Here is a 26,129-nt window from a genome sequence, read left to right on the forward strand (position 1 = left end):
GGTATTCAAGAACTGGTCGCTTAGCTCAGTCGGTTAGAGCGTGGTGCTAATAACGCCAAGGTCGCGAGTTCGACCCTCGTAGTGACCATTTTTTGCTTTTTGCCTTTTGCCCTATCTCCGTTACCCACCTGGGATTTTGATATAGTTTTCAGACTACTGGCTACAAAACGCAGTAGAAGAACAATAATATGTTTATAATGTCATCAATTATGCATATGCTTCTGTACGGCAGATATACCGCCAATGCATGAAAGGATTGCACAGCGTGTCTTCGTAATTCGTCTAAACTCTAAAGCGCCAATAACGAGTAAGGAGGGAATTATGTGAAAAGGATATTATCAGTAGGTAGGGTATGACTCTATGGGGTATAAAGACCATTCCGTAAATGCTGATATGCTGAGGTGACATAAAATCAAGTGATAACATCAAGCGGTGATGTCATCAACTCATCAACTCGCGACGCGGGCATATATTGTATATCTATCCCGCAGGACGGTGGACTCTGAGTCTGGGAGCGTAGTAGCGGCGATACTTAGCCAGCGGCTTCTTTCCGTCCGGTTCCTGAGAAGAAGAAGAAGAAGCCATCCGGACAAGACCCTCTGACCGTTGTCGACGCGCCATAGCTTTTACAGCAGCGTTGATTGTGCTCCGGATGCTGGAGGATGGGCTTTCGCTGGATAATTGTGAAGTCAGGGCTGGACTGTCATCCTCGTCGTCCTCGAAGTAAAGAGAAGACATGCGTTTGCGGATATTGTGGTGTGCTTCCTCCATGGACCGCCGGAGGAGACTATTGTGTGCGACGCATCGGCGTAGATTGGGGTTCTTGGCTAATGATTCTTTTCTGAGTTTGTCGCGAGAGATGATGGCTATGCGACAGGGTAGTATGGAGACGCTCTGCCGGGCAATGGGAGGAATCCGAGGGTTTAATGCACGAGTGGCATTGCGGAGTAGAATGGTGGCAGTCGGTAGGGCCTCGAGGGGTCCGGCCATGTTGACCGTTGGCAGATAAGTATAAGGCCTTGTTAAGTGCGAATGAGTGAGATATAGTTCACCCCTGATCCTCAGGAGCCAGGGAATACTTATACTTTAGCCTCAGGGGTACGGCAGAGTTTGAAGCTATAGAGCTTGCACGCTTGTACACGATGAAGATCTTGATCACCTCGGCCGCATTTCTTCGGCCGAAGCGGAAAAGGATATGAATGGGTGTGGGACCGTTTTGGCCCGAGAGGACCCAAGGCTCATGCTCGGTTGGCAAACTCTATCTATACTCTGCAGCATCGGTGCTGTCCGGGTGGCGCGTAAATGGTGTCATAGACTGGACTCACCGAGGAAACTCCTCGCTTAATCCTTTGTGCAGCCTGTGGGCACCCTGAGCCATGCGTTTCTCCTTCAGGAAGGTCCTCAGCAATCACTCACTTGGCAATCTCTGCAGCTTATCATTTGCTATTTCTGCCCGGAATTCTACAAACGCCGACGTCGCTGTGGGTATTCCGTAGTTCTTCACAGATCGCCGATAGACCAACAGTTTAATCTATTATTGAGGAGATCTGCCGTCGGAAGACGTCACTCGAACAGTCCGATTGTTGTATTCCATGGGTCTGTCTGGCCGGTGCCTCAGTCTCCTTGTCTTCTCCAGAACCTGCCCAAAATGGAAGACCTTGCGGTGCATTGAAAGAGGCATGGCCATCTATTATTGCCCAGGATATTACTATCATTATAGAATTATCATAACAGTTCTTATGTATTGGTCGGTATCATGCCTCGGATATCGCTGATATCTTGCACATGTTCACACCAGCGCCAACAAGACCAAGCCCAGCAACAATGTTATCGCCGGTCTCGACCTCTGCGAGCCACTTTCCTTGTCATCAGATGAAGTCTTTCCAGATGTCACATTCTTCTCGCCCATTGCACTCCCCACCCACGCATTCCAGTTGTTGTATCCATGATTCTTCCGGCAGTCGGTGGTGATGGCCTCGCCCTTCATCTGGGCAATCTGCTCGCCAGCCCGTGATAGCGTCACCTCGACCTCCCCCATCATCCCGTCAATGGGTACACTTCCATGATACAACCCCTTCTGTCCGCTGGGCGTATCCGCCCAGCTTCCGGTCTTGCTGGCCCCGCCAATACTCACCGTCACGTCGGCCGCCGACTCCAGCAACGCCGAATAGAAGATCCTATCCTGCATGAGGGTCCTCGGGCTAGTCGTGTTTGTCCCCTCGACACTCAGCTGGCCCGGCGTGGTCTTCCCACTCATACACGCACCGCCCGGATTAAGCCGGTACCACGAGACCACCCCCTCCTTATCAAAACTCGCATTCTGCCCCCCGCTCTTATACATATCAATCACGTACGGCAGAAACGTCCGCCAGCCATCATGCGGCATCCCCTCGGCATAGTTGAAGGGGGCATCGCCCACCGCGAAAATCCCCAGGTCGTCCTCATGCATGGGGCCAATGTAGTGCGACTCGCCGTAGTCGTTCCAGGTGATGATCTCCACATACTCGGGCGCCAGCTCGAGCACCTGCTGCCAGCGGTCGAACCAGAGATCGTCCCCGCGCCAGGCCCAGTTCTTGTGGAACACAGGCAGGTTAGTGTAGAACCACGGCGAGACGGGCATGATGTACGGCCGCCCGTCCAGCGCCGCGATGTACTCCTCGTCCAGCGTGGTGTTCATATCGTGTGCGCCGGTCGGCCACGCGTGCCAGCTCATCAGGCCGTCGATGACGGGGCTGCTGGATGCCGCCTCGATGCCCAGCGAGGACCAGTCGGGGATGAAGAAGAAGTCGGACTGCGCGTTGTGCCGGACGTCCTTCCAGACGTCGGCGCTCTGGCCGCCCTCGAAGGTCGAGACGAGCGGCTTGTCGTCGTGGTGCTTGTAGTATGCGCTGCCGGTGGCGTAGGTGTCGATGACGTGGACGATCTCGTCGGCGGGCCACTGGGAGCCCTGGCCCATGTCGAAGGAGAGGAACATCTTGAAGTTGTTTCGGTGGGCGACGGTGAAGGCGTCGTTGAGGATGAGCTCGTAGTTGTGCAGGCCGTAGCCGAGGTTCAGGGCGAAGGCGTCGATGTGCGCGGCCTGCGCGGCGAAGATGTCGTTGGTCCATGTTTCTTGCGTGAAGTTGATGGCGTTGGCTACCTGGTCGATATTAGCATCATTCAACATGGCCAGAATGTCGTTATCCTTACCATGAAATGGGCGAATACAGCTTTCGCCTGTACATGCCTGGTGGCAGCTAACAGCCAGAGTAGAGTCCACAACTCCATGGTGTTGACATACGCTTCGCCTCCTGCCTACTGACTACAATCAGGATGATCGGAAGTTTAAGAAGAAAAGAAACGGACATGCTGATCGTCCTGGGCAAGGTACGGTAGAAAATCTCTGATGTGATCTGCACAGATCCTCGATCAATTGATCGCCTAGCACCAATTGAAGACCAACATGGCATTTCACTTCATATCATACTATATCACATAGCGGTCAGACATTCTATGCAGCGCAAGACTGAAGTTAAGGTTCTTCCAATGGAGGTGCCCCATAAACTACTGCATATAATCTTTAGCAGCAGCAACAGACGGTCAAGCTTGCCCTATATAAGTTTGGCTTGTTCCGCCTCCTTCATGAAAAGAGAGTCGCCAACTGCTTATTCAGAGTTTGCTAGCGGCGGATCCGGCATATACTTGCATAATCTTTGGGCATTGTTGTTGTTGTCGAAATGATTCCCATCTATCATATGCAATACTTGCCCGCCCTTGCGTCAACCATTTGGATCCATCAACCAGGACAAGAACGGTAGAAAGAAACGAAATCTTGTAAACAAGCGAAGTTCCCTTTAGATAGCTGACTTAGAAACCTCGATAAGTGCACATACTATGCACTGAAGGTCATCATTAGAATACCTCCATTCTACCGAGTTCCCCAGTCTATGATGCCGAACCACGGTTCGGAGAACCTGTCAATTGCCCTACAGCGAGTGGGGAATGTTAACGGAATTTACTCGGCTACGTCAATTCAAACGTCTAGACTACATCTTCTGACGAAGGTGGGTCTTCGCTTATATTTATCAACCGATTGTTCTGGGCTACTCCATACGGATTTGTTTACCGCCAGTTCGTCACGGTGTCCAAGACATGCAAGACCTGCTGGTACTGGAAGCGGTCTTCGGCCATTGCCATACGACCGTCAACAAGCGAATGAGCTCTGGCACTTCATATGAAAGAGGCAGACTTTTTGGGGCGAAGAGTATCACGCAAGGGGTTTTGACTATCCAATGCGCCATTACAAACTGCGGATACGCATCTGCAGCGGAATACTATCGAATGCACTTTTGCCATTGATTTGAACAGTTGCTATCGCCGATATCGCCGTACTGCTAATCAACACACCGCATGTGTCTTTCCCGTCTTCCCTTGAAGCGAATGCTTCTCGCCCGGATAAACCGGATGATCGGGCTTCCCAGATAGCGAATGGCGCCCAGAGTGTCTAACGGATCCGTCAGCTTCTGATATCAGTAAGTAAGCAGCAGGACATACCGAATATACTGCTCGATCATTGCCCGATCCATCTCCTCCAGCGTCTTCATCGCCATCTTCATATCCTCAACCAACACATTACACCGATCCATACTAAAGTCCTCCCGGAGCACAATCCGCATCATCTTCAGCTGGTTGCTATGCGGCGCCATCGTGTACGCGGGTATCACCCACCCGCGCTGGCGGAGGACATGCGCCAGCGCATATTCATCCCAGAGTCTATTCTCATCGGATGGAAGCCGGTACGCGACGAGGGGGAGGCCGCCGCCTGCGCCATCACTCATGATGATGAAGTTGAGTTTCTCCAGCTCTGCGGCGAGATGGTCTGCGGTGCGCGTTAGGTTCTGCATGATGGAGCGGTAGCCGTGGCGGCCTAGCCGGATGAGCTGGTAGTACTGCCCGATGATGTTGGAGGCGCCCTTGGAGAAGTTGAGCGTGAAAGTTGCTTGTTCGGTGCCGAGGTAGTTGACGTTGAAGATGAGTTCTTTGGGGAGGTATTCTGCTGAACGCCAGAAGACCCAGCCGACGCCGGGGTAGACCTATCTCTGTCAGGGACGCCTGGAAACAGGTGAAGATACTTACCAGACCGTACTTGTGACCGGATACATTGATCGACACGACCTTTGGCAGCCGAAAGTCCCATTCTAGGGCAGGGTTCACAAACGGCGCGACGAATCCACCGCTCGCAGCGTCTACATGGATCGGACAATCGATCTTCTTTTTGATCAACAGGTCGTTGATGGCTTTAACGTCCTCGTACTGGCCCGTGTACGTCGTCCCCAAGATCGCACAAATGCCAATGGTATTCTCATCCACCAGATTGACCGCTTCTTCGGGGTCAATCACATACCTCGTCTCCGTGCAATAGACATATTTCTCCTCGACATCGAAATACCGCGCCGCTTTCTCCCAGCACACCTGCACCGCGCTATTCATCACGACGTTCGGGCGTGTGCTGTCCTTGCCCTCAGCCTTGCGGCGATTCTGCCACCGCTTCTTCATCGCCAGCATGGCTAGCATGATCCCTTCCGAGGATCCGACAGTTGATGTGCCAATGGAGTCTTGGTCGTCTGGACCATCGGCGGTTGGGGCGTGAAGGAGGTCCGCGATCATGTTGATGCAGCGGTTCTGGATGTTGGCTGTTTGCGGGTATTGTTCGTAGTCGATGAAGTTTTTGCTCATCGCGTCGGTCATGAGGTTCTGGGCTTCGTCTTCCTATACGGAATATGCTGTCAGTAACAGGGACCCTTTATTTTGGGGTTAAGGTGATTACCATGTAGGTGGTGACGAAGCTCGCCAGGCTGGACTCCGTCAGCATGCATAACCTTCTCACGGAGGACCTACTTCAGCAATGGATTCCCATCAAGACTCAATTCATCCTTGATTAACCGGTACGCGACGCTCGCTGGCATTTCGCGCTCTGCCATTTCATGGTGCGGCAGGTCTTGCGCTGCGAAGTGGGTGCCATAGACATAGTCGGTCACTTCGGCTTCTCTGGCAGGGTGGCCTTTGGGGCGTTTCTGTACTCGACTGATGTGTACCATTCTGTCAATTGGGGGGAGATTGTAGATGATAATTAAGTTAGGTTCTACATCCGATACTCGCGAGGTTTGGTACATTTATGATGTAGATTGGTGCCGGGGTGCGATGACCTCACCACTATGGATATCGGTCATAGGGATGCAAGAGTACCAAACGTCCTGATTGTGGCTTGGGCATTCAATTATACACATGGTGATTGCAGCCGGAGTATCCAGGACCTACTTCTGTAAGTGCCGATCTGCTGCTTCATCTCCAAGTCCAGTAACGATTATTGAAGGGCGTGATTAAGGGTTGATGATTTCATCCGCTCTAGTCATATATATTCAATTTCCCTAAGAGGGATTAACTCATCGTATAATAGCCCAGGGAAAGTTATGAAAGTTATTTAAGTACAAAAAGAGGGAGAACATAAACAGATAATTGTTGGCCAAGAAGAGGATAATGTGATTCAGTGATAGATAATGAATGACACAGGATGAAAAAGAAAAAGAAATCGGAGAGGTCGTGCTCGGAATCGAACCAAGATTGCCAGAATCAGAATCTGGAGTGAAACCATTACAAAAAACAACCCACTTGTTGAAAAACTTGCAGCATATTTGCATTATATTACAAAACTACAATATCGCACATTCACATCTTTTGTCTTGATGGATGGTAGTCAGAATCTCAAGGCAGGTATTTTGACCCTCAATTCCAGTCAAATAGTAAGATACCTATAGTTTACAACTCTTTGTAATGGTTTCATTTGGACAATTGAGAACTGGACTGCTACCCTAGAATGTTTCTTTCTATTTTTATCATGCTGCTGTTGCACACATATCGTCAATGGCCTCGAAGCGGTACTACCTGACGAGCTCTACAACTGGTAACTTGTCAAAGCGGGGTTCATCTTGGAGGATCCTTGTCTCAGCATCGGCAATGTGGTTCCCCGTTCAACGCTGTGACATTAACATCTAGGCTGCACATTGACACGTATAGAGGGCATCATGCAGTCCCGAGTCTACTTAATCACGGCATCACCTGCACTTTCAGCTCACCGGTCCATTTCTCACACAGCCATGTCTTCGCCTCGTCAAAATGGCATGCAGACATCTTGCGAGCCTTGCCGCAGGTCAAAACTACGCTGCGATCATTCCACCCCGACATGCAAACGGTGTGTTCGCCGTGGAAAGTCAGACGTCTGTGTTTATCATCCTTCACCCATGGCTCGGAGCTGGTATTCTGATCCAGTCTCCTCGCCAAATATGCCTGCAAGCTCCGACACCAATTGGGACAAGAAAGTCCAATCGGTCACGCCTCCCGGGATCTCGGGACTGACGAGCGACTCTGGCGTGTTCAGCGAGAACGAAGAGTATCTAAACGGGATCCTCGCGCCGCTGGCAACCTTGGAACACAATGGGCCCAGCTGGAGTCCAAAGCAGGTTCAGCTGGGTGCGCGACTACTGCTGACCCTACTTGAGAATCTGTCGCTCTACGAGACTCTCGCGGAAAATCGTTCAGACAATTCACCAGAAGGTTGGGTTGTCGGCCAACAGCTCGTCCGCGTGATCTTTACAGCTTTGAAAGACTCCCACAGGCTCCTGGCAAATGGCCGGGATGCAAAAGAGCGGTACTATGAGAACCTGCTAGGGTGGTCCCAGAAGCTGTCTCACGAGACCTCGAAGCTGATTGAGGTTGGTCCGCCAACGACACCCGAGGAATATCTTCGTTATGTCTCCAATCGATGGGAAGGTATCGGGTTGATCTTCTCCATTGTGGGGCAAAGTGCAATGCTGGAGAGAGACTGGAAGTCTGTATCTCAGTTAGCAGATGCTGCATTAGCGGATCAAAGATCACTGGGGGTGCTTGCGGCCACTGCCAGTGATGCTTGTCTTCAATTTTGCGACGCCTCAGGCTTAGTTCACGATCCGCTGGGCTGGCTGCTGTATCAGCATACCCATTTGCTGATCTTGGTCTATGGTAACAACGGTATGACCCTGTCGTCTTATTCTGTAGAACTAGTTCGCTATACTGACAGGTAAAGATTATCGAGCGTGGCGAAAGATGGCCCAATTGTCCACTCTGGTGTTTACTCTCGGACTCAACCAGTCCAAACACGTCGCGCGCATGCCATTCTTTCTGGTGGAGCTCCGTAAACGTCTGATGGCGGCGGCGTATATCATGGATAAGCACCTCGCCACTTTCCTTGGACGACCGCCCCAGATCATCTGGAGATACTGCGATGTGCAACTTCCTCTAGATCTACGGTACGACGAGATCCTTGCAGGCCCGCCTACTCGTGATGCCGCCATCAACAGACTGGACGCGAACGGTTGGAACAGCCAAGGTGTCATCCAACCGGCCCAGTGGATGCGAGTTGCTCTTTTGGTCAGCTCAATTAAAGAGCAAATCCTCGAATTGTCGCTGATTCGCTGTGTCGACGACCTTGCCCGGAAGGCCAAGTGAGTTCAAGACTCATATCTGTAATCGTCTCGCCGTTATTGATAATGTCTAGGCAGGTGTTCGAAAACTCCCGCAGAACTTGGGAGGAACTCCCCAGTTTCCTTCGCTGGCGTCCTGGCAGTGTCAACTCCGAGGACAGTGGAAGTCTCCTCATTCCTCTCTATCTCGACTTCCTCTACAGCGACTTTCTTCTCTACCGTCTACTTGTCAGACGCTCCCAGAATGAATCGGATGCCTTGATCAATATCTCACAGAGTATACTCGGCACCGTCCTTCAGCTCATCGGGAGGGAGATTGCAGCGGGAACTGGGACATACAACATAGGATGGAACGTAAGTCCACTTCTCAAACCTTAAACCGCAGGTTCTCACCCACGCAGGCGACTTCATTCGGCATCCCGGCTGCTGGCGTCCTCGCCATCGAGCTGCTGTGCCACGGTGACGGGTCATCACGACCTGCTCCATCGGTGTTCCGACGGCCCGAAACCATCCAGAACCTGAGCGTCTTTGCATCCTACCTCCAATACGTCGTTCGACCACATGAGGGAAATTACGACATCTGCCGGCATGCGCGCCGTATCCTTTCTCGTGTCCTCAACCAAGCCCTATCGGCCAATCCGCCGCCGTTGCCCTCTGGTCTACCTGCAGATGCGGTAGCGGTGGATTGGTTGAATGGGGAGTCGATCTTGCTAGACGATGGGACGGATCTCCTGGGGTGGATCGAGAGTCGACTTGGTTAGTGGAGTACTCTCGCTCTCTATGCGTTGCAAGTATCTATCCTGACAGTCTGGCTACATCATTGAACGTTTGACACTTCCCGACCCCTGTCAACAGCAACTGTGCTCTCTACCTCACTCGACGCAAGACTGACCGATTGAGATGCTGAGGAGACACCGATTTGATACCCCCCAGGTGCAGCGTGAGATCCAGATCCGCAAGGATACTCCGTAGAACATGCGAAACCCCAGCCTCACCCGCAATCGCTAGCCCATACGCATACGGCCGCCCGATCAGCACCATTTTCGCCCCGAGCGCCAGCGCTTTAGCGACATCCGCACCACCCCGGGCCCCCGAATCGAACAGCACCTCCAGCCGGTCCCCCACCGCGTCCACAATCTCCGGCAAGACATCAAGCGACCCGATACCCCCATCCTGCTGCCGGCCCCCATGATTCGACACCACAATTCCCTGCACCCCGACCTCCGCCGCCCGCCGCGCATCCGCCACACTCTGAATCCCCTTCAGCACAATCGGCCCATCCCAATGCTCCTGCAGGAACCCAATCTCCTCCCACGAGTGACTCCGCCCAGGGAAGATCATATGCGCCCACTCCGCCGCCGCAGCACCCATATCCTTCTCGACCTCCACCCCATGCCTCTCCCTGAACCGCTGGCGGAACACGGGATCCGAGAAACCAAGCTCGACGCCGATCTTGTCCGCTCGCAGAAACGGGTTATACCCGTTATTCAGATCCGACGGCCGCCAGCCGAGGATGTACGTGTCCAGCGTGACGACTAACACTCTATACCCCGCGCGCTTCGCCCTCTGCAGCAAACTCACCGTAATCTCATCGTGCTCGCGCAGCGGCCAGTAAAGCTGGTACCACCTCGCCCCGTCCCCGCTCGCCGCCGCCACATCCTCGATACTCGTCGACGAGGCCGTGCTCAGGATATACGGGACGTGCTGCGCGCTCGCTGCCTTTGCGGCAGCGACCTCCCCGTCGCGGTGGAAGATGCGCTGCACGCCGATGGGCGCGACGGCGATGGGGTAGTCGTATTCGTGGCCGAGGACTGTAGTTTTCAGGGAGGGGAAGTCGGCGCTGACGAGGCGTGACGGGATGAGCGCCCATTTGCGGAAGGCGTCGCGGTTGTTGGTGTCTGTTTCGCGGAGGCCGGCGGAGCCCCAGATGTAGCTGTAGCTGTCGGCGGAGAGGAGGTCGCGGGCGTGGGTCTCCCAGTCGTGCGGGTTGAAGCTGATGGCTGGTTTGATGTTTTGGAGGCCGTTGGCGTAGACTTCGTTGCCGTAGGTGTGGGGGGCGCTTGCCATGGCTCTACCTTTTTGTTTAGCAGTAGGACTGAAGGTTTGATGCATTTGTATTGCAGGGACCACGTCATTGCTCTAAATAAGTATCTCACGGAAGGACTGTACTCTGACGATGTCAGCCAGACTCTCACGGTTTATCCTGTTGACATAAACAAAACAGGAATTGAACAACTGACTGTATTGTGATATAATCATTGATATGGTCTATAGCTGTAACCTGATTCTTGCTGCCGACCAAACCGGATGGATCGGGCTGACCCACGGCATGATGCAATAATGGGGACGTCTTTACCAAGTGCTGACTTGATGGAAGTTGACTCCATGGATATCAGTAGAATTATTTCACTGTCTCGTATTCTGTTGATCAGTATTCGTCGCTGTTTATTAGACTATCCAGCTGCATACTAACAGTATATATACTTATGTCAATAGAAGTGCTAGTCCAGGCTTATTACATTCAAGTGAGGAATACAATGCTTGCAGACTAGAGGATGAGTATCAGCAGGTAATATGCTTTAGAAAACAATTCCATTACCCTAGGCAGTATAGACTAGATCTCTAAGGATTGCACTGCAGCTGACAAGGGATGAGTGCCTGCAAGGGGATCAGTGGTCAGGACTCAGGACTTGAGCAGGGAATACCTTAACATGCTCTAAACACTAAAAGTACAAGGTAGACAAAGTATATTACAGGAATCCTTGTCATGCTGCCTCCATCACTGCTACCATTCACAGTCAAGTGGACTCATCTTTAGGCTGACAAACCTAGCAAAATTCAAGAATCAGCCATGCCCATCACAGATTACACTGTACTCACCCCTAGATCCGGACTAATATATACACACTTAAGCCCAGGGCAGCACACTCCAATCGGGCCAGATATTGTAGCACAGGTCTTCGCTTCTGGATGGCACACATACTCACCCAGAGGACTTGGCGCAGCCAAAGCCATAGCAGTGAGGGAGGTAAGCAGGTAAATCAACTTCATTCTGCGTATTGTCAGTAACTACTGAAACTTAAAGAGAACATGACCTACTTGAGAGTGTAAGTGATAGTGAAGGGTGCTGATCAGGATCAGCGAGTTGGATGGGAGGGCTGGACTTTATACCCGTCGACTGCAGTTAAGCAAGGCAAACATGCATCCCAGAAGGCCTTACCTCACCTAGTGGTACGACCGAGTCGTATTCTATACGCTGGATAATTGCATTTGTTTTGCATTGCATTTTGAAGCAAAAGGAAAAGACATGAATATGAGGGATATTTGTCAGTGCTTGCATGGCCTGACGGGATGCATCAATGGTCAATGGTCAGTGGCCAGTGGATGATAAAACAGGGATTCAGCCTAGAATGCATCATTCTGTTACTTAAGGTGATCTATTTATTGGTCTATATAGTAAACTAAACCATATTCGGCTGCATGCTTTCTATGATAGCTTTGAATTAGATATTGCCTATACAAAAAAAGGGGGAAAGAAAAAAAGTGGACTCGCCGGGAATCGAACCCGGGACCTCTCCAAGACCCATTGCATATGCGAATGGAGCGTTATACCCCTAAACCACAAGCCCTTCTTATTGGTATTTGCTTTATTTCAATAAAATATATGGCAGGTTAGCATACAAAAGTACCACTAGCTTAGTGAGGGTGTCTTTGTTCCTTGAACTCGGGATGTCAGGCCATGCGAGACTGGGGAGTGCTAGTGCCACTGGTGTCTTACTGACACTGTCTCAGGAAGTTCATGGGAATTGGAATCAAGACCTGCAAGAATGGAAGCAAGGCGTTAGCTCCTGATCACACAGGCACTGTCAGCTAAGAGCATTAGATTGATGTGTAACATTACTTGGATGGACTGGTCGTCTATCCATAGATTCATATCATAGAGCAAGATCTCTTGATTATGGCCTGATGTACCATTTTTTTTACCTAATCAGTGTAACATGGGTTATTACACCACTGGTTGTTTGGTCACATCAATCCAATGGCTGAGACCTGCATTTATCCCATACACTTAAATTGGAACATGTTGATTAACATATACTACACTCCATATAATAGTTTCCTAGGTATACATCATATCTCGTAATGACTAAACAAAAACTTCAATTTGGGGTGGTGAGGAAAGACGAGCACCACTACTGCGGCAACTCCTCAATCCTCACCATCAATCCAGGAGGAACCTCTACCTCGTAGAGTTCCTCGACAGTCATATCGTCGGGTGCTTCAACACTGTATCAACTTAGTATGATTGTGGAAACGTGGTTCTGGGCGACGGAGAGGCCTACGTCAAGTACTGCACCGGGGGAGAAGTGTCGCTGTGTTCAAAGGTATCAGGGAAAATGAGGTCTTCGCCTTCGTAGATTTCACGAAGACTATGTAACGGTCAGTATGCAGCTAACAAGTGATGACGAGTTAACGCACTGTTCTGCAAGGGTTTTGCCGTCCCCGAAGCGAGCGTGGGCTTGTTCATTGGAGAAGTAGACGTCGAAGCTCTAGAGACGGTTAGCGAGGTTCCATACTCGACGGGGGTTACTTGACTGACAAGGTCTTTGGTCATTGTGGTGGTTGGTGGTTGCAGCAGAATGAATTGATTGTTCTCTGGCTGATTGAGAGACACGCGACCGTAGGAATTCCTTTTATACCGGTCGTTCAACCCCGCAAAAGATGACGGATGACAAACATGCAATGGTCATTGCGTCTGGAGACGATCCAGATAAATGGTTTGATGGCACGCAATCAGACGGTTGAGCGATATTCTGTATACGGAGTTGATTGGATGTGACCTTTGGTGGTGAGATCATGGATACTTCATGATGCCTTGCATTGGTCAAAGGACGATGATTTGCTTTGCGGGGAAAGACTGAGTTGGTGATGATCCACGGGTGGCCTGACGGATGATTCTGAGTGGTGAGATAATGGGCAGATCTAATGTAATCAGTTGATGTATCACGATATCTTCAATCAATTGACTTCGTCTCATCCCATTCCTAGAGTGGTATATGAGGTTCACTATTGATTGGTGCTAACACTCACCATGGTACGATCACACTACATTATGTATTTTCCATTAAGATACTCAATCAATTATGTGTGTCTGGTTTATCCTCACTCTAGCTTAATTATGCTTATTTATGCCATTTCATTGGGATGGTTACACTACAACTTGCTGGTGTCTTAGCAAGGGATAAGCACTCAGCATGACCATATCAGCAATAATCACCCAATCAGATTCAATCATTCACTTCTCATAAACTAGACAATCCATCTCTCTATCTACGGAGTAGCGGCCCAGCTGAATTAAAATCAATAGTCAGTGGGTCTTGCTCCCATTGCTGAGCAACAAAAAAAAGCCCGCCAAGGATCGTCACAATGAAAAGCAAAAATATCAGCAAACATCAAACACTTCATCATGCAGCTGAACAGACTTGACTGCATGGCCAGTCTTAAATACACTGATATTCCATAGCTACCTCCCCTGCTCATAAAAATCATCAATGGATCTCAACTCGCTATCAGCATGGAGCATCCCGCTCACACAGTGGCTTCTCGTCCAGCTCCTGACAGGGTGGACAATCGCCTTCACACAGCCATACTCCAAACTTAGACCGGCTGTCACTGCAATTGTCATCGCACTCGCCTACTCCTTCCAGACTCAAGTCCGGCAGACCTTCGCCGAGACTCGCGCGCGAGGACCCCTAGCCGCCATGTGCTGGGTGAACGTGCTCAACGCGATCGACCTGCTGGTGCTGAGTCGAGCCTCATTCGATGAGCAGATCGCATGGAAGACGAAACTCAGTCAAAGCAAGTCTGCAGACAGTAGCTACCGGAGAAGACTCGTCTGGTCCGTCGAAATGGCCTTCAACTACCGTCGCGTTAATACACCCTGGCAGATCCGCGCTGTCCCCGCGTTCGACAAGCATGACCCGGGATTCGTCCCGGACAAGTGGGACTTTTTGCGCCGGTGTGCGGCCAAAGTCTGCGGGTCGCTGCTTGTGCTGCATTTCTGCACTATCGATGCGGGTGATGCTTGTCTCGCAGGTATGATTTCCGAGATTTCTGGCTCGAAGAACGTGCTACTCCCTACCTGGGAGGAATGGACTGCGCGCCGCGCGCTCGTCCAGATGCTGTTCACCATCTCTTTTGGCTTCGTCACGCGAGCGGCTATACTGGGAACGTATAGCCTTCTCTCCATGTTCTTCGTCGCGGTGGGGGCGTACGAGCCCGTCGACTGGCCGCCGGTTTTCGGCGACTTGGGTGATATGTACTCGCTGACGCGGGTTTGGGGGTGAGTGATTCAGTGATCGTTTTCCTGCTGCGCCTACATACTGATCGGAGTAGAATCGCCTGGCATCAGATCCTGCGCAAGCTGGTCACATCCAATGCGGATTTCCTGCTTTTCGACGTCCTGAGACTCCCGCAGGGGTTTGTGGCTAGGAGTCTTCGGCTGATTATGGCGTTTGCGACGTCGGGGTTAGTCCACTTCCTCATGGATCTGGGCTTCGGGGTATCCCTGGACCAGAGCGGAGCGTTGTGGTTCTTCTGTCTGCAGATTCCGGGCATCGCGTTCGAGAATCTAGTGTGGTGGACTTGCCATGGAATGATCAAGCGGATGGGTTACCGTTGGAGGAAGGCTATCGGATATGTCTGGGTAGGTCTTTTTTTTCTTTGGGCAACGCCGGTGTGGCTGAACCCGATTATCCTGCGATTGTACCAGGATGGTCAGAGAATACCGTCTCCGTTTTTGGGGTTCAAGGGTGTTTCTTCTCTTTGACGCGCCTGCCTCTACATTGAAGACCGTTAGCTCTATAGACATCGCATTGGTTAGTGTCAATGGCATTATAGATACACGACGTTTTACGGTCGTGAACTACCTGATGAGAACAGCTAGATACTTGTATACGACCGCGAGTAAAGGACTCAGGTCAAGATATGTAACTAGCATCGGTTGGCACTCGCAAGGCTAGTCCGTGCCTTCATGAATCCAGTAAGTATCAAACTACGAAGCCATATTACTCTACACTCCTATGGTCAATTCTGACCCATCAAGACAGCTCTACGATGTAGTGGGATCATATACTGCTATTTGCCCAGCGGGACGAGATTGTCTACTCTAGTGGTTCAATTGGACCAGGCTCTACAGTTTCACCTTTAATTAGAAGGTCGGTCAGAGGTTGAGAAGCTTACCTGAATTACTGTGTGGCGTTTGTGCGGTCCAAGTCGGATCATCAGATGTATCTGTCAACTAACCCTATGCTCCTTTTGAAAACGGTCAGTCTCGCTTCGGTGGCTTGGCGCAGCGCCATTTAAAGAAGCTGGATGGCAGTAGATGCACTAGGATTATCAGGTCGGGTATTAGGAAGACGGACCCTGACCTTGGTTCTCAAAGGCACAGGGTCCTCATGCTAATTGCGCGTGTGCAGTGACTCATTGACTGCGAATCAAACAATTGAAAGGTCCACAGGAACAGAGTGAAAACTTTAAAAAGAAATCAGTCTAGAATAGCCTCCAGGGCTGAGTCTGAATCGGAATGAACCGTTGCTGATCATCTCCACTATTCCAACAGATGCAAGTTTGTCAACAAGCCAAAGCTGTGATTACCAGTAAACTTGTCTCCCGGTGCGTCGTATGACAGCTCCCAGACCTTATTGATGCCATGCTGAAGGCATTGATATCATCAGGCTCAGCCTCAGCCTCACGCCTCCAGCGCAAGGCTGCACAAGGCTGATTAAAGAAACCATAAATCCGGAAAGGGATACGAGAAGCGAGACACTAAATTAGATCTGCCCAGAACTGAAAGGCAAATCCTCCCTAACAAGGAAAGCAGGGAAGAAGGTTGAGGCTATCCGATAACTAGCCCCATCCCATCCAAAGCTCCATAACCCTACATACGAAGTCATCTCCACTTATCTCCATTATCACGATGTTTACCTTTCTTATTACTGTAAGGCAAAAATCTCGCAAATCAGACACCGGCAGATCCCATCCCATTCCTACCAGTTCTGATCTGTTGATCTGCGGAATACGAGCAATCACTTCCTGTGGCGCTTGGCTTTGGCCAGTCAACAACGGCAAGGCGATTTTCTCCTAGCGTGATTGGAAGGCCAAGTCGAGAGGCATCATCCCGCGACACGAGCTTTAGCCCAAGCGACAGTCATGAGGCTGATCTAAAAGCTATTAAATACAGCCTGCGCAGCCACTCTGCGCGTCTTCTCTCCGTCAACATCACAAAGACCGGAGCAGCTTGTTCGCAAATAACAAAATGCGCCTCCCAGCCATCATCCCCCCGGTCCTCCTAGGCGTCGCTTTTGTCTTCGCCCTCATCGAGCTCGGCCTCGGCGGCCACATCGCCGCCGTCTCTACTGGCTCGCGCAAAATCCCCGTCTACGACAGCTCCAGCGCCTGGGGGTACTCCTACAAGACCATCAAGTTCTCTGTCCCTGGCATCCTCGCCTTCCAGATCTTCACTGCCGTCTGGACCATGCTTGTCTCCGTCGCTGCTTTCCTCCTCCCCTGGTTCTTGCGCGTCAAGGCCGCCCCCGGAACACGGCTCCACTCGATCATCACAGGCGTGCTAGGCGGCGTCTACTTCGTGACGATGGTGTTCTGGCTCGCGTGCTTTGCGGACATCGCGGCCAAGTTGGATGGGTTGGGCGCTTCGTCCGATTACTATAATGCGGTGATTGCGTTTGCGGTGCTCTCGTGGTATGTTATTTTTTCACATTCGTTTAACCAACCCCGGAAGAGGTTGACGTGGCTAATGCGAGTGAGCAGGCTGCTCTTTGTCGCGCTCTTCGTCATCGTCGTTCTTGCCATGCTGGGGATTCTGGAGTGTGACGCCCCCGGATTCGCAAGCATGAGGAAGAGGGAGGGGGCTGCGACGGAGGGAACCCAGATGCAGACAGTCGAGGTTCCATAGGTATGATGTCAATGCCCCTGGCGAGCGGTTGTGGATTAGTTCCATGATATCCCAGCTTGCTTGTCACTGGGAGATGAGAAAAGTGTATTCGACGGGGATGACGTCGACGGATGATACCACCATATACCCATGCTTAATTTAATAATTCTGATATCCAATCGATTATTTCTTACACTCCGGGCACCGGAGTGCATCTGCACGTTGACTCGTCCCATCCTGGTGGTGCTTCCACTTAAACTAGGACTCATCTGATGTACCACATATTGCGTTTATCCAACCAGGCAAGAATGGGTTCGTTCTCGCGGAAGCTGGGGGTAACGCATACCATCCAGTCGAATAATGAGGATATTATCGGTCTGCCGTGGAATGCATGAAATTTCCGCCTGTGATGGAACTGCTGGTGGCTCATTGGAACTCGGAAAAGACCTCCACTGTGGGGACTCCGCCTCCAAGGACGAGAAAGAAATCGAGATTCATCTCGCAGGGACCCTAGGTGAGGAGTACGCGTGCTGTGACGTGGGGAGTTGCGATCAGCACGGGTCTGGCTTTTCTTTCTGTCGGGAACATAGCTGATACAGACGATGTCGTCCAGCTGAATGTTCGCTTCCGCAATTGAGCCGCCTTCCGATTTCGGTAGTGTGGATTGATGCAGTGCCTTCTCGTCCTCGTCTAATCCAAACTAAATTGGATGAGGGTAAGGACGAGAAGACGAATCCTTGATAGTAACGTATCGATCATTGTGTTGAGCCAGAATCCGGTCTGTCAGACCAATGATCGTACAATGCGACAAACATAGCCCTCATCTCTTGTTGTCGTTCGATATTCCGACCGCAATAACGATGGAGAGTACGAAAATCACCAGATTCACCTGTATCCATTAGCAAACTTTCACCCAGGAGAAGGAAGCATACCTACCAGACCAATAAAAATCCCTATCCAGATTAGCTCCCAGCCCCCTGCATAGACCTTCCCATGCGCCACAGCGCTCTGCTGTTTCCAAAACCGATGCGCTCCCATCAGAGCGACGAGAATTGCAACCACATGACAGGTAACCGCAAGAGGTATCCCAACTCTATAGTAACCGAGGCGAGTATGGTCAGCGGTCTTGCTCTGTAGACGGAACAGCTGAGCGACGAACACACCCTGCATGGCAACGGTGACCGAGGTACGGATATACGCCAAGAATGTTCGTTCCAGCGCTAGATGCTGTTAGTTTTCGAATTGCTTTTTGCTTAATACCATTGTTAGGCGAGACTCCGCAGACGGAGAATGGACCTTGGAAATAAACTCCATCCAATGCGATAAATCAGAAATAAGCATACATACCAAAATGGTCACGGTTGCTCTTCTGTGGCACCGTCAAACGAACGTTATTCGCCCAGAACCGTTGAATGTAGCCGAAGACCCCCTTGCGTGGCTGCCGACTGGAGCTACTCCGGGATACCGTGCGACGATTAGTGACCCGGTATTCCCCCGAAGATATCGATCCCGATGAGAGATCATCCAGCTGGTCATCCTGAGTCGGGAATTGTTGGAGTTCGAACCAACTTCTTGTCTCTACGCCATGGCCGGACGGTCGCGAGGCCTCACTCTCGGTCGGCGACTGCAATCTCGATTGGTGAGTGCCGGAAACGGAGGAGGTCGAGGAGGAGGGCTCAGCGGCAGGCGCATGCTCGGCAGAAGGGTTTCCCATGATTGTCAGGAAAGATGAAGAGGCTTATGCGATGTTGTCATTGCGGGCTTGGATGATGCGATGGGGAAGGAGGATGAGTGGTGGGTTGTGTCTGGGGTAGAGATCGAGCTAAGTACTAGGCCCATCACTGTTTGGGTCGGCGAATCCGGCCGGTTCAGGCAATAAGGCACGGCCGTTGATCGCCGACCCATTTAGTCCCAGTTCCCACAATTAACTTGGCAGAGGATATCGAGTGTTTTCCTGGTCATATCGGGGTTTGTACAATATGCGGTGTGGACAATCTACCGTCATGTCCACGAGTTATTGTAGGAATGAATTTCCGAGTGTTGCGCCGACATTTGACGGGTCAAGCCACGTCCACCCTCCTTGCAGATAACACATGGAATTCCCCTGAAACATGGAATTGGCCTGGATGAGGTCATGACTAAATTGTCTGAAGCTGCCCCTGATCCATACTCTCCTTAACTACGGAGTCCTCTAGGAAATATCATTCTTATCGTCACGTTGCGGTGGCGGAATAAGTTCCATCTCCGGAACGGGAAATTCTTGACATTGCTTGTGGCGTTGTAAGTGTGGACATAGGAGACAGCAACTGAAAAGAAAAGGACGACAATGGAATAATACTCTGTGCAAATATAGATCAGACCAATATGGAAAGGTCAAAAAAAAAGGAAGGAAAAAAGAAAATCTCCCCGACAGGGAGTCGAACCCTGGTCTCCCGCGCTCGTTCTCGTTGGAGTGACAAGCGGAAATCATGACCGTTAGACCATCGAGGATTTCTTAGTAGGCTTAGCGATTTTTGAATTCATAAAGGAGAAATACCAAGCAGGGGGTGTCCAAAAGGAGGTGACCATATTTTGAAACTCCTTAGTCGCAGAAAGCCAGAGACCTTTCTTTGTTCCATGTCATAAACATCTCTAGATCCATACTACCCATTTATACCGGAAACGTGCCAAGAATCAGTCGCTGGTGTTGCTGTCTGGTTCCCAGCCATTACTCGTCGACCTTCCCACTCCAACATATATTTCCGCCTGCAATGTTCTAGGTTGGCTTTCATCAACTACAGCGATCTCTGCTCATTGAACGCACCCCCATCAGGTGGAATCTCTTCAACCAGCGCTGCCCGAGAAAGGCCTTCCCAGAAAGTCTGGTCGTCCAGGTCATAACCGGACCGACTAGTCTGTACATCGGTCAACTGGTTTGCAGTGTATATGCCTTCCACAATTAGAGCGGAAGTTTTTGATTACACGATTACTCTGAATTCGAATTATCAAAGTTGGAGCTATCGGTAAAAAAATCCAGGTGTCAATCTCTTCCCGGATAGGTACATGTCATCATAGTCCTATTACCCCGTCACAGTCACAGTGGAGGCAACCACCTGGGTCTCTCTGCTCCTTCCCTTCCCCACCAGGAGCATTGATGAATCGTTCCATGCAGAAAGTCTTTCGTCTCCAGTGTGAACGGTACAACACCCAGCCCGCCGACAGTCTTTTCTGGATCATCAAGTGGGGGTACCTCCACTACAAAGCTCGAGGCAGTGATCTTTGTCAAGGGTCCCAGGAGAGTTACTAGAGGAAGCGGCTTGTAACATGTTCCCTTGTCGAGTGAGCGTAGGGTGACGACAAGTTCCTCCAGCGCCTCAATACCCGCAAGGACAGTGCATGCCTGTTCCCAGGAGGAGAGGACATTGGCGACGATGGCGCGATTTTCAAAAGCTTGGATATCAAGCCGGATATATCGGATTGATGCGAGTCGACGAGGAACCATACACAGTGGCAATGCCCTGACCGTAAGCGGGCTGTCGAAGTGGAATCTATTCGCTTCGTAGAGGAGATCAATCGCCTCTGTGTACCTGTATAGTATGAGACCCCTGCAACTACTAGCCGGGTATTTGACTGCGAGGGAAAACTTACACCCTGCGGCAGCTGCAAAGCAGCGGTAATATCTGGTTCTGATGGGGGCTTTCGCCGGGCAATCGCCTTAACACCGTGCCATCGTCGGCCAAAGGAGGCCCACAGGAGCTGTGAATATCACTTTGCATATCTGCCTGTCGGTTTAGGTTCCTGCACGGCATGCTGCAGAGTCTCCGATGGGTTCGCCAGACATGAAGCGCTTTTGAAGGCACAAGGATGTCGCGATATATCATGCAGCGGATCTCGGGAGCCAGCTTCCTGAAAAATAGGGACTGGAGCTGGTCGTAAGATCGTTGTTGAACATCCCCATGTTGCGGCCGGAGAGGAAGGGTCAGAGAGCGGCGGGAGCGGGACAGAGCGACTGGTGGACGGCCCCCAGTGGTTCGGATTTTCTTCACAATTTCCGTCGGATGAAGCGCATACCAGACGCCGTTGAAGATTAACGACGCTGCCCAGAAGAACCACAAGCCGATTACAAAAAGGGCGACGAGGAGAGTTTCCGCTGTTTGTTCTGCGAGGGACCTGATGCTCATCCCTATTTACAAATTGTCCCTCTTATTGCGAGGGTCAGTTTCTTGTCGATGTCAGGTCCTCAGCTGCATCGGAATTGTGAATATAATAAGGATACGTCAGGCGATGGAAATCAGCCTGGGATCTGCCTCGTACCTTGCCTCGTGTCGGTCTTGGCGGTGGCCTTGGCCGTCCCCCGTACCCGTCCCAGTTGGAGCAAATTATCACAACGCTAATCACTTCTTGCTGAAGCATCCATTTCATAAGCAGAGATAAGACATTTCTCTCCGTGTTGTTAGTACGGAGAGAGCGGAGCTTTCCCAGTAGCCAAGTCACCGATCTAGAGTTCTAGACACAAGACCGTAAACAAGGGGCCAGATAACAACATCAACATGGCGAAAAGATGAATACCCGCTCTCTGAATTCAATCTACCAACATAATGCTTTTGAGACTCCTAATAGCATTTCTACTATTCACCATCAATATCACCGCACATACCACTCGACACAACAGCGCAGTCCAAAAACCCCCCAGCGTCATCATCACCGGCCCCTCCTCCCTCAACATAAACCATCTGCTCGCCCACAGACACACAAACACAAACACTCCTGGATATAACTATGCATTTGTTGATCACAACACCTATCGCCTCGGCGACACAACCTTTCACAGCTTCGCCTTCTCCCTCCAGGAAGAATGGCAGTTCGCGTTGCGGGGATATTACAATCTCGCGCGATTCACTGCAGAGTCCCCCGGCGTCGACCGCCTACCAGGTCTGATCTGGGTCCGGGAAGATCAGCTCCACGCTCGTTTTATGACTGGGATGCCTCGTGAGCGCCAGATGAGGACGTTCAGTCTAGGAAGTGTGAAGGTGGGGAGGTGGTATGTGGTGTCTGTTCTGGTCAAGTGGGGTGTTGACGGGAATGGGAATCTCCAGTTGTGGGTTGATGGGGAGAAGGTACTGGAGGAGCGGGGAGTAGATACGATTGTGGATGATGGGGGGTTGTTTCGGTTTGAGAGTTGTGGATTGGGGAGGTGTTTGGGGGTGTAGATTGTGTTTGGATTCAGTAGAAGCATCTAATTATCGGCGGTGTATTGTTTTCGGTTAACAAGGCATTTCAGTATCATTAATGAGTTGTTTGTTTTAGGGAATCAATGAGGAGCGAATGTATTGTCGTCTTCAGAGAAGTTCTCATTGTGGAAACCATAAAGCTTTTGTTGACATACGACATACCTAGAAAAACATGGCAGGGAGCCCTAAACTTTACTATCTTCATACCGCGCAAGGCTTTTCCTCGCCGTCGCATTGAGAACGTAAAATGGTAGTATAGGCTGTGCTGTTTCAGACGACAGCTGCGGATCGACGACTTCCCTCTGGCGTGGTAAGGACACGGTCTGGTCACGCCCTTCCAACGGAGCAATAATCGAAGTGGACATATTCGGCATTGGAGAAAGATGCGGCGTGCTAGGTCTGAAGAGTGGGTGGATGTTCTTCTCAATAGCCTCGAGGAGGGACTCGCGAGCGGTCGGGGTGGGAGCCGGCGTGATGCCGCTTTCCTCCTTGGATTCAGGACACCGAATGACGGTGTCGATGGAAGGAGTCGATTGGAGCGACTTTTCCCTGGTGCGTGTCTGCAGGAGTAGTGGTTCGGGGTCTTTGCAGGTGTAGTAGTTTGGGAGCGGGGAGCGGAGGATGCTTGTTCTGACACTCATCTCGCTCTGAGGGGATGGTAAGGGTTCGAGGAAGGAGGGGACGGGTGATAGGAGGGAATTCCTCCACTGTGGACTTTGGGGTGAGATGAGGTTGGTCGTTGAAAAGACTGATTCGGCTGTGCGGCCGATATTAATGGGTAAATTGGACACTCGACCGGATTGGTTGTCGAGGATGTTGGAGAGGACGAACGAGAGGGCGCAGAGGAATCCTTGACAGTATGCTGAGATCGTCCATACGACGGCATGGGCTATGTTCAGAGAGAGCCACACGCTGCTGGATGAACTATTTGGACTGCTGGAGTACAGGTGTTGCACCCTCTCACCGCTGATGACGCCGATATTGATAAAGATGATGAGACTGAAGAGAGCGCGAGCTCGGATTTTCCACAGGACCCATTCCGTCGCTTGAGGTTCGCTCTCAAGGTATAATCGGTAGGACAGAAGACCAACAAGTATGAAATTGGCGGCTGAGAGAGATACGCTGCTCCATTTGGTAGAGTTGGGTTCGTTTGATGGGCTCTCTTGAAGCATGTAGGAAGTAATGGAGATAGCAAGATCAGCGAGAATGGAAAAGGCCGTGATACTGCCTACGAGGCAGACAAGCATGGTTCTTCCCATGCTGACTGCGAGGGTGTATAGTAAGATACAGAGATAAGCAGTGTAAACAATGGACAGATGGATAAAAATGTAAGGTGAACTTCAGATTGAAAAACGCTGGGACGGAATGTTGGAATCAATGAGAAGGCGTGAGCATTATCATAAGCCTTTTCACCAACTCGCGACATTAAGAAATCGAATTAAGTTTGCAAGTTAGCAAAAGAGAGTCAATGACGACTACATCGCATCAAGATCGAAGGCAGTTTTGAATTGCAACTAGAGGTAGTCGGTCTATATAGACTAAGACGGACAAAACCTTGTCTCTTCGTCGTCCCATTGTCCATGTTCATTGGAGCTTCATGTTATGATGGTCCAGACTCGAGTTCCACCTGAAATCGGAGATACTGATTTTGATAGACACCACGCGGTTGGGGTGCATATTCCCTGATCGAATATCAACGGTCTGGTGCACATCGGCCAGTGAGAATTGCCAACGCGCATCCTGGATCATGAATCAGGGCAGAAATTGCATCCTTCGAGACGGAGTCCAATCGGGTCTGCTGCCTATTCTTTAGTGTCTCTTTTAGTCTCTCGTTAGCTTTTGCTTTGTGGGGTCAACGGGAGCAGAAAGTCGCCAAATTCCCGCTTTTACTGTTGGGCATGCATCTCATTGCTAGTATTGAGGTTGTCGCGGGAAGTTTGGACAATGAACTCCGAAGACTTTCAGGAACACAGCACGTTCTCTCTTTCTCTGGAGATCGATCTAGACTGCCTCTCTAGGCCTCTGTTGATGTCGGAGATCAGTAATCTTCTCCCAGAACAGGAAGAGCATGATCCAGCTGCTTCTAATCATTATCTACTGGCATTTAGTGCGCACGAACATGACAGAAAATGATGTAATAATTATGGGGAATGCAGCCGTAATAAGGTTAATACTCTCGTTTCAGCCTTTCAGGTCAAATGTACCTATCCAAAGAATCGGCCATCGTATCGTGATGATACACCAGGAAGTAATGAACAAATGATATAGTTTACCCGACTCTCGGCATGGGAGTCGCAATCACATCTTAAACCCCGGGTAATACGAGCTTCTCATTTACTAGTTATTGCTCTCTGTATATCTCATCCGCGAGTTACAGTCCACGACTTTTACTTCCCTGGAGATTGAATAGCATATTTTACATGAATTCAATCATATACCTCGTAATATACATATCTTCTTAAACTCTAACATGCTTACGCTGAACCGCAACGAGGCGTGAAACACGCAAGCAAAAATCGCACAGAAGCTCATCACTACATACAAGAAGAAAAATCTAACCGTGCAGACAGCGAAAGAGAGGAGATTCATCCATACAATTAGTCCACCGTCAATTCTTCAAATCCATCAAATGCTTGACCCCCGAATCAACCATCCACCACGCCGTCAACTCATGCATCCACTTGCCCACCGCCGTCTCCAGCGGCATCACCCTCTTCTCCCCCTTAGGCTTCCACATCAACGTCTCATTCATAAAGACCATCTGATCGTCTTTCTCCGTAATCGTAGTCACCAAACGACCCCGAACAGCCCCCATCGGCTTAAGTTCAAACTCCACTTTGTCCGCCGTCCGCAGAATCACCCGGTAAGCGCCGCAGACGAGATCCCCCTCCTTGAAATCCAGGCGCTCGAGGTTCGCAGCCTTGAAACTGGGCGCTTCGGCCTCTGTGCTCATCGTTCGCAGGATATATGCTTGCGGCAATCTCGTGAAGCTACTCATATTCCGCCGCATCAAGCGGGTAAGCAGTTCTTCAGTCGGCAGAGCGGGGAGTTTTCCGCGTGGCACCGATATCGAGGCCGAGTCGTAGACGGCTACTGTCTGCTCGGTGAAGACCTCATCGGGGGCGGTGGTGATATTGGAGGATATTGAGCGCGGAAGATGTCCGTGTTGCGCTTTTATTGTGATGCGGGATCTGAGGTTCTGGCGGAAGAGGTAGACTCCCACGGCTGTGGTGCCGAGGATGGCAGACGTAATGGGGAGGAGAGCTTTCATGTTGCGACGTGACTCGGTTGGTGAAGAGAATGGAATATTTGCGAAAGTGGGCGAGCTCGTATGGATTAAATAGAACGGGTTACGGAAATGCCAACGTCACGAGTCCGAATACGAGGTCTGGACGCCGACATGACCCACTTACATTCTTGACTCTATTGTTACGCTGGAGATGATTGGCCCAATTTCAGGCCCAAGACAAA

At 50.7% G+C, this 26,129-nt stretch overlaps 11 protein-coding genes and 4 non-coding genes across 15 annotated transcripts; 4 read left to right on the forward strand and 11 right to left on the reverse strand.

Moving 5' to 3' along the window:
* The first annotated feature begins 14 nt into the window (after positions 1-14).
* Positions 15-88, forward strand: ALT_t187. Its single transcript has one exon. It is a non-coding gene; the product is annotated as a tRNA-Ile (tRNA).
* Positions 89-480: 392 nt separating this feature from the next.
* ALT_9185 (uncharacterized protein) lies at positions 481-990 on the reverse strand (the record flags this gene model as incomplete). Its single annotated transcript, XM_033559780.2, has 1 exon — positions 481-990. One exon carries the CDS (start codon positions 988-990, stop codon positions 481-483), a length of 510 nt encoding a protein of 169 aa, XP_033415671.2.
* A 799-nt stretch (positions 991-1,789) lies between these two features.
* Positions 1,790-6,077, reverse strand: ALT_9186 (glutamate decarboxylase; the record flags this gene model as incomplete). The annotated part of the gene is made up of 7 exons (XM_033559782.2): positions 1,790-3,139; positions 3,190-3,294; positions 4,387-4,483; positions 4,534-5,072; positions 5,116-5,748; positions 5,807-5,834; positions 5,878-6,077. The coding sequence occupies 7 exons, from the start codon at positions 6,075-6,077 to the stop codon at positions 1,790-1,792; spliced, it is 2,952 nt and encodes a 983-aa protein (XP_033415673.2).
* A 497-nt stretch (positions 6,078-6,574) lies between these two features.
* Positions 6,575-6,645, reverse strand: ALT_t188. Its single transcript has one exon. It is a non-coding gene; the product is annotated as a tRNA-Gln (tRNA).
* Positions 6,646-7,152: 507 nt separating this feature from the next.
* Positions 7,153-9,256, forward strand: ALT_9187 (putative C6 transcription factor; the record flags this gene model as incomplete). The annotated part of the gene is made up of 5 exons (XM_033559783.2): positions 7,153-7,246; positions 7,306-8,043; positions 8,093-8,516; positions 8,570-8,849; positions 8,897-9,256. 5 exons carry the CDS (start codon positions 7,153-7,155, stop codon positions 9,254-9,256), a joined length of 1,896 nt encoding a protein of 631 aa, XP_033415674.2.
* Positions 9,257-9,362: 106 nt separating this feature from the next.
* On the reverse strand, positions 9,363-10,562 carry ALT_9188 (putative FMN dependent dehydrogenase; the record flags this gene model as incomplete). The annotated part of the gene is made up of 1 exon (XM_033559784.2): positions 9,363-10,562. One exon carries the CDS (start codon positions 10,560-10,562, stop codon positions 9,363-9,365), a length of 1,200 nt encoding a protein of 399 aa, XP_033415675.2.
* A 1,477-nt stretch (positions 10,563-12,039) lies between these two features.
* ALT_t189 lies at positions 12,040-12,124 on the reverse strand. Its single transcript is given in 2 exon segments — positions 12,040-12,075; positions 12,089-12,124. It is a non-coding gene; the product is annotated as a tRNA-Ala (tRNA).
* Positions 12,125-12,688: 564 nt separating this feature from the next.
* On the reverse strand, positions 12,689-13,110 carry ALT_9189 (uncharacterized protein; the record flags this gene model as incomplete). Its single annotated transcript, XM_033559786.2, has 4 exons — positions 12,689-12,782; positions 12,839-12,925; positions 12,975-13,045; positions 13,096-13,110. The coding sequence occupies 4 exons, from the start codon at positions 13,108-13,110 to the stop codon at positions 12,689-12,691; spliced, it is 267 nt and encodes an 88-aa protein (XP_033415677.2).
* A 937-nt stretch (positions 13,111-14,047) lies between these two features.
* Positions 14,048-17,469, forward strand: ALT_9190 (uncharacterized protein; the record flags this gene model as incomplete). Its single annotated transcript, XM_033559788.2, has 4 exons — positions 14,048-14,838; positions 14,892-15,201; positions 16,738-17,255; positions 17,325-17,469. 4 exons carry the CDS (start codon positions 14,048-14,050, stop codon positions 17,467-17,469), a joined length of 1,764 nt encoding a protein of 587 aa, XP_033415679.2.
* Positions 17,470-18,268: 799 nt separating this feature from the next.
* On the reverse strand, positions 18,269-19,162 carry ALT_9191 (DUF202 domain-containing protein; the record flags this gene model as incomplete). Its single annotated transcript, XM_033559789.1, has 3 exons — positions 18,269-18,337; positions 18,385-18,668; positions 18,796-19,162. 3 exons carry the CDS (start codon positions 19,160-19,162, stop codon positions 18,269-18,271), a joined length of 720 nt encoding a protein of 239 aa, XP_033415680.1.
* A 688-nt stretch (positions 19,163-19,850) lies between these two features.
* Positions 19,851-19,938, reverse strand: ALT_t190. Its single transcript is given in 2 exon segments — positions 19,851-19,885; positions 19,902-19,938. It is a non-coding gene; the product is annotated as a tRNA-Asp (tRNA).
* Positions 19,939-20,222: 284 nt separating this feature from the next.
* On the reverse strand, positions 20,223-21,608 carry ALT_9192 (uncharacterized protein; the record flags this gene model as incomplete). The annotated part of the gene is made up of 3 exons (XM_033559790.2): positions 20,223-20,342; positions 20,678-21,014; positions 21,076-21,608. 3 exons carry the CDS (start codon positions 21,606-21,608, stop codon positions 20,223-20,225), a joined length of 990 nt encoding a protein of 329 aa, XP_033415681.2.
* A 417-nt stretch (positions 21,609-22,025) lies between these two features.
* Positions 22,026-22,637, forward strand: ALT_9193 (uncharacterized protein; the record flags this gene model as incomplete). The annotated part of the gene is made up of 1 exon (XM_033559791.2): positions 22,026-22,637. One exon carries the CDS (start codon positions 22,026-22,028, stop codon positions 22,635-22,637), a length of 612 nt encoding a protein of 203 aa, XP_033415682.2.
* A 206-nt stretch (positions 22,638-22,843) lies between these two features.
* Positions 22,844-23,917, reverse strand: ALT_9194 (uncharacterized protein; the record flags this gene model as incomplete). The annotated part of the gene is made up of 1 exon (XM_033559792.2): positions 22,844-23,917. One exon carries the CDS (start codon positions 23,915-23,917, stop codon positions 22,844-22,846), a length of 1,074 nt encoding a protein of 357 aa, XP_033415683.2.
* A 1,349-nt stretch (positions 23,918-25,266) lies between these two features.
* ALT_9195 (uncharacterized protein) lies at positions 25,267-25,929 on the reverse strand (the record flags this gene model as incomplete). Its single annotated transcript, XM_033559793.2, has 1 exon — positions 25,267-25,929. One exon carries the CDS (start codon positions 25,927-25,929, stop codon positions 25,267-25,269), a length of 663 nt encoding a protein of 220 aa, XP_033415684.2.
* Between the last annotated feature and the right edge of the window lie 200 nt (positions 25,930-26,129).

Source organism: Aspergillus lentulus, assembly GCF_001445615.1.
Source record: "Aspergillus lentulus DNA, contig: Alt17, strain: IFM 54703, whole genome shotgun sequence".
Taxonomy (NCBI): Eukaryota; Fungi; Ascomycota; class Eurotiomycetes; order Eurotiales; family Aspergillaceae; genus Aspergillus; species Aspergillus lentulus.